Source organism: Melanerpes formicivorus, unplaced genomic scaffold (genome assembly GCF_026170545.1).
Source record: "Melanerpes formicivorus ecotype bairdi unplaced genomic scaffold, bMelFor1.0.p_v2 SCAF_241, whole genome shotgun sequence".
Classification (NCBI taxonomy): domain Eukaryota; kingdom Metazoa; phylum Chordata; class Aves; order Piciformes; family Picidae; genus Melanerpes; species Melanerpes formicivorus.
The window spans coordinates 275,369-281,893 of record NW_027142593.1 but is presented as its reverse complement, the minus strand read 5'-3'; the positions used below and the strand labels follow the sequence as shown (position 1 = coordinate 281,893).

General features: G+C 47.2%; 1 protein-coding gene across 1 annotated transcript; it reads left to right on the top strand.

The window, feature by feature from the left end:
- The first annotated feature begins 5,166 nt into the window (after nucleotides 1-5,166).
- Nucleotides 5,167-6,099, top strand: LOC137458379 (olfactory receptor 14A16-like). Its single transcript, XM_068169893.1, has one exon. It carries the CDS (start codon nucleotides 5,167-5,169, stop codon nucleotides 6,097-6,099), a length of 933 nt encoding a protein of 310 aa, XP_068025994.1.
- Nucleotides 6,100-6,525: the final 426 nt, after the last annotated feature.

Sequence of the window (6,525 nt, the reverse complement as noted above, 5' to 3'; positions counted from 1 at the left end):
GGCAGATAAGGAGCCAGTTCTAGCTTGGCTTAGTAGGTGTTATGATACAGGTGCTTCAGCTCTAACAGTTGGAGACAAGTCAGCAGCTCAGTTAGGAACTCTCTCAAGGAATAATGGAATAGATAGATATCTAGGCGAAGCTCTCGGTAAGGTTAATCTGTGGATACGCCTTTTAATAGCGGTTGCCCTGAGATACCCTTCCCGAGATGATCTTCCATGGAATCCTAAACCCTGGACTACCATAGATGAGGGAATTAAGCGCTTGAGAGAATTTGCTGTTAGAGAGCTACTCTATGGTGAACATGAAACTCTGAATCCTGATGACATTCCTGTGGGTATTGGTCTTGCTAAAAAGATCATCAAGCTTGCTCCTTCTAATTATGCAAACATTCTGGCAAGCAGAATTGTGTCAAGAAGTTATGGTGGAGCTTCTCCTACGGTTGGCCAATTCAGTGATCAAATGAGACAATTGGAGGATAGCATGACACGTGGTTCTTTGGTTTCGGCCATTAAAACTATGTCTGGTGATATTCAAAATTGCATAAGAGAGTTAAAAGATTCCATATACCAATTGGCACAGAAGGATAATTTCAATTCTTCCTCCAGGTGGGTACAAGTCTCATCTGTGAGGAATACACATCCTCCAAGGAGGTAATTCCAAAACAGGTCATTCCAAAACAGACCACCAAGGCAATCACGTAGAACTATTTGGATAACTCTGCGTGATCAGTTTGGTGAGAACATGAACCGCTGGGATGACCAACCAACTGCTAATCTTTTCAGGAGACTGAGGGAATTGCAAAGTGGCAGAACCCGAGGTAGCAATACCAGAAGGGTAGCTGTTACTTCCACAGTTCCCCAGAACGACTCTTATGGCTCCAACAGTGGCTCCAGTTATAACACGCAAAGTTATAACCCTGCAAACTATGCGCAATGCACATGTGCGCATGTTCCCCATAACTAGGGGTGCCCTGCCTCCCGCCAGGGGGAGGAGAGGGATAACAGAGATAACAGAATCTATTGGGATGTGTACATCCAGTGGCCTGGCACTTCACAATTTCGGAAGTACAGGGCTTTGGTTGACACAGGAGCTCAGTGCACCATAATACCATCAAATTATCAGGGATCGGAGTGTATAACTATTCTGGGAGTCACTGGTGGATCTCAAGAGTTAAGTAAGGTAGAGGTTAATATAAGTTTAACTGGTAAACAATGGAGGAAGCATACAGTTGTGACCGGACCTGACGCACCTTGTATTTTGGGAATTGATTTTCTGAGAGAAGGGCGTTTCAAAGACCCTAGAGGTTACAAATGGGCTTTTGGAGTAGCTTCAATAGAAATTGATGGACAAAAATTGAAGCTGTCTGCTAGACCTGAACTTTCTGTTGAATCTGCAGTTGTGGGACAACATAAGATACAGGACATTAAATTGCCGGTTGCTTCTCAGACTGTGCATCATAGACAATACAGAACCAACCGTGACTCTTTGTTGCCCATTCAGAATCTGATTCGTCAGTTGGAGAGTCAGAAAGTCGTCAGCAAAACTCATTCACCTTTCAACAGTCCAGTGTGGCCTGTGCGGAAGCAGAATGGAGACTGACATCTGACGGTAGACTACCGAGCCCTAAATGAAGTGACACCACCTATGAGTGCAGCAGTACCAGACATGATGGAGCTACAGTATGAGCTGGAATCCAAAGAGGCCAAATGGTATGCTACCATAGACATTGCTAATGCATTTTTCTCTATTCCTATAGCAGAGGAATGCAGGCCTCAATTTGCTTTCACCTGGAGAGGAATCCAGTACACTTTCAACAGGCTGCCAATGGGCTGGATCCACAGCTCAAGCATCTGTCATGCAGTAATCCACAATGCTCTGGAGAAAGGCGGTGCTCCAGAACACATCCAGTTCATCGATGATATCATCATCTGGGGTAAAACTGCTGAGGAAGTCTTCGAGAAAGGTAACAAAATCATTGACATTCTTCTGAATGCAGGTTTTGCCATCAAGCGAGACAAGGTGAAAGGACCTACCACAGAGATTCAGTTTCTGGGAGTGCGGTGGCAGGATGGACGCCGACACATTCCAGTGGATGTGGTAAATAGTCTCTACCATGGCAAGTCCCACAAACAAGCAAGAGACCCTACGTTTCTTGGGGATAGTGGGATTTTGGAGACTTCACATTCCTGGATACAGTCAGATTGTGAAACCTCTGTATGATGTGACTCGAAAGAGAAACCATTTCCACTGGGGACCTGAACAACAAGCAGCCTTTGACCAGATAAAGCAAGAGGTAGTTCAAGCAATGGGTCTGGGACCTGTCCGAGATGGTCCAGACATCTCCAGGTGAGACACGTGGACGACCTCTTGGTTTCTGGAGTCGAGGTTACAGAGGTTCAGAGGCTAATTATACTCCAACAGAGAAAGAAATTTTAGCTGCCTATGAAGGAGTAAAAGCATCTTCTGAAGTGATTGGAACTGAATCACAACTTCTCTTAGCTCCCAGATTACCAGTTTTGAATTGGATGTTCAAAGGCAAAGGCTCCACACCACATCATGCCACAGACTCAACCTGGTCTAAGTGGATGGCTCTGATAACACAGAGAGCTCGAATGGGAAATCTTGAAAGACTTAGTCTAGTGGAGGTGATCTCATGTTGGCCTGAAGGTATCAACTGTGCTAAACCTCCAGAGGAGAAAGTAACTCGTGCTGAGGAAGCTCCTCCTTACAATGACCTTTCTGATGATGCTTTGTTCACAGACGGTTCCTGTCGTCTTGTTGGGAACAAGCAAAGGTGGAAGTCTGCAGTGTGGAGTCCAACACGCCGAGTTGCAGAGGCGAAAGATGGAGAGGGAGAATCCAGTCAGTTCACAGAGGTAAAAGCTGTCCAGCTAGCTCTTGACGTAGCTGAACGTGAGAGATGGCCAAAGCTTTATCTCTACACCGACTCATGGATGGTAGCCAATGCTCTATGGGGTTGGCTAAAGAACTGGAAGAAGAGTGGTTGGCAGAGGAAAGGAAAACCCATTTGGGCAGCCAACCTGTGGCAGGACATTGCTGATCGAATCGAGAGAATTCCAGTGAAAGTGAGACACATCGATGCTCACATTCCTAAGAGCAAAGCTACTGAGGAACAGCAACACAACCATCAGGCAGATCTAGCTGCAAGAGTTTCTCAAGTAGACATGGACTCTAATCTTGATCTCGACTGGAAACACCGAGGTGAGATATTCTTAGCTCAGTGGGCTCATGATTCGTCAGGACATCAAGGCAGAGATGCAACATACCAATGGGCTCGTGACAGATCCATAGACATTTCCGTGGATGCTATCACACAAGTCATCCATGACTGTGACATTTGTGCTGCTATTAAGCAGGCAAAACGACTTAAGCCCTTGTGGTATGGTGACAGATGGTCCAAGTACAAGTATGGTGAAGCTTGGCAGATTGACTACATCACTCTACCACGTTCTCGTTCTGGTAAGCAATATGTGCTTACTATGGTAGAGGCAAGCACTGGATGGTTGGAAACTTATCCAGTTCCACATGCAACTGCACGCAACACCATTCTCGGTCTGGAGAGACAGATCCTGTGGAGACACGGAACTCCAGAGAGGATTGAGTCAGACAACGGAACTCATTTCAAGAACAACCTTGTAAAGAACTGAGCAAAAGAGCACGGTATTGAGTGGATATTCCATATTCCCTACTATGCACCAGCTTCAGGGAAGATTGAATGCTACAATGGTTTGTTGAAGACCACTCTTAAAGCCATGGGGGGTGGGTCTTTGAAAAACTGGGAAAAACATTTAGCACAAGCAACCTGGCTGGTAAATAGTAGAGGTTCAGTGAACCGAGCTGGACCTGCACATTCAGATTTGCTACAGAAAGTGGAAGGTGATAGAGTTCCTGTTGTTAGAGAAAAGAATCTGTTAGGTAAAACTGTTTGGGTATTTTCACCCTCAGGAGAGGCTAAACCTGTCCGAGGGGTGGTTTCAGCTGAAGGTCCGGGTCACACTTATTGGGTAATGCAAGAGAATGGTGAAATTCAGTGTATTCCACAGAGAAATTTAACTTTAGCTGAAAGAGGTTAATTTTGAACTGCTGTACAGCTACATCGCGTCCAAAGAAAGAAATCAACGAGGAATCTACGGTGCACGAACCCTGAGATCCCTGAGAGCCCTGAGTCAACTAAGAGACCCTGAGAATCCCTGTTTCCCTTTTCTTTGCTTCGTCGGCAAAGAAATGAACTGTTTTCCATTTTTCTCATTTTCTGATTTTCTTGGACTTTTGAATCATCTACATCTGAGCATAGCTGGAAGGGACTATGAACTTTACTCACGAACTGTAAATATCGTTGTGGATTGGATGGACAGTATGAACGGCCAATGAAATTGTTTAGAAGGGGTGGACTGTCACCGTTTGAGGCTGTGCCTTTAAGAAAGGGAATATGGTGGACGGAAGTTGATAAACGAAAAGAAGGATCTAAACTAATTTCATTGGTAGAGTGGGAGGAAGCACCTTCTGAACTGGGAGTGCAGGAGGGTATCCTGGGCATTCCGGCACTTTATCTTGAGTCTTCCTTCTGCTTCTCCTTCGGGCAGCAGCTTGCAGCTCCTGGGATTTCGGCCAAGGCTTTGGCCTTGAAAACTGATAAGGCCTGTATTAACTGCTTTCCAATTAACACACAACTGCTTATAATTTTTTTCTTCTTTTCTCTTTCTCTATCTTTCTAACCTGCTCTGGGGAAAAGGGGGAGAGAGGGGAGAGCGGAGGTGGGGAAACCGCCTCAGTGGAGGGGGGAACTCTCATTTCTGTGCTACTCTCTTGTATATCCTTGTATATATTGTAAAGATTGTAAATTTGTATATATTTCCCTGCATATCCTATATCGCTTTGTAAATATACAGCTCCACTGCTTTGCTAATTCAGCTGTGAGTTTTTTTCCCTTTCCCTTCAATTTCCTTTCCCTTTACTTTACAGGGGGGAGGGAGGAGGCTTCTTGGTCTTACCTTTCCAACACTACGACAGGTAATTATGGGACTGAGCTGATCTATTCCTCATGCAGCTCAGGGACAGGGGTTACAGTGAGGCTCAGAGAAGTGTGCCCTAACTTGTCACTGCATTTCCCTCCTTGCACAGGTCTCCATGGCCAGAGGCAGCAGATGTCCAACAGCAGCTCCATCACCCACTTTCTCCTCCTGCCATTCCCAGGCACAAGGCAGCTGCAGCTCCTGCACTTCTGCCTCTTCCTGGCCATCTACCTGGCTGCCCTGCTGGGCAATGGCCTCATCATCACCACCATAGCCTGGGACCACCACCTCCACACCCCCATGTACTTCTTCCTCCTCAACCTCGCCCTCACTGACCTGGGTGCCATCTCCACCACTGTCCCCAAATCCATGACCAATTCCTTGAGGGACACCAAGGACATCTCCTATGCAGGATGTGTTCTCCAGATTTTCTTTTTCATATTCCTAATTGGAGCAGAGATTTCTCTCCTCACCATCATGTCCTACGATTGCTACATTGCCATCTGCAGACCCCTGCACTATGAGACCCTCCTGGGCAGCAGATTTTGTGTCCACGTGGCAGCAGCTGCCTGGGCCTGTGGGGCTCTCAATGCTCTGTTGCACACAGCTAATACATTTTCCCTGCCCCTCTGCCAGGGCAATGCTGTGGATCAGTTCTTCTGTGAAATCCCTCAGATCCTCAAGCTCTCCTGCTCCACATCCTACCTCAGGGAACTTTGGCTTATTTTGGTCAGTGCCTCTTTAGGTTTTCTGTGTTTTGTGTTGATTGTGGTGTCCTATGTGCAGATCTTCAGGGCAGTGCTGAGGATCCCCTCTCAGCAGGGACGCCACAAAGCTTTTGCCACCTGCCTCCCTCACCTGGCTGTGGTCTCCTTGTTTACAAGCACTGGCATCTTTGCCTGCTTCAAGCCCTCCTCCATCTCCTCCCCTTCCCTGGACCTGGTGGCGTCAGTTTTATACTCAGTGGTGCCTCCAGCAGTGAACCCTCTCATCTACAGCTTGAGGAACCAGGAGCTCAAGGCTGCCCTGAGCAAACTGATCCTTGGATACTCTCGGAAGCAATAAACTCCTTGTCTTCTCCTGCAGAGCAGTTCTGATGTCACTCTGCAGGCCCAGCCTCCCTGATCAAGTTCTGGTTGTTGCTGGTGCTGCTCCCCTTGTGAGAATGTTTTTCCCACACAAATGTCTTTCTTCAGACCACTTCTGGTTCAGTGTTGTCCTGCCTGGTGTGACCCAGAGGCTGCAGACATCAGGAGCTGTGCTCCCTGTGTGTTCAACACAATAAAGGACCCTGCAGGGAGTTGTTTCTCTGAGTTCCTTCCTGCAAGGTTTCTGTGGAGCTCCAGGGCAGTGCCTATGTGCAGAGGTGCAGGGGCAGAGTCCCAGCACAGCAGCAGTGCCAGGGAGGCCCAGAGCTTGGGCTGTCCTCAGCTGCTCTTTCTTCCCTTCCACCCTCTCCTGCTTAGCCTCTGTGCTGGGGTATGACCTGAG

What these genes read in the sequence shown, in the direction of transcription:
- LOC137458379 (XM_068169893.1), top strand. Translation starts at nt 5,167, where the DNA reads ATGTCCAACAGCAGCTCCATCACCCACTTTCTCCTCCTGCCATTCCCA.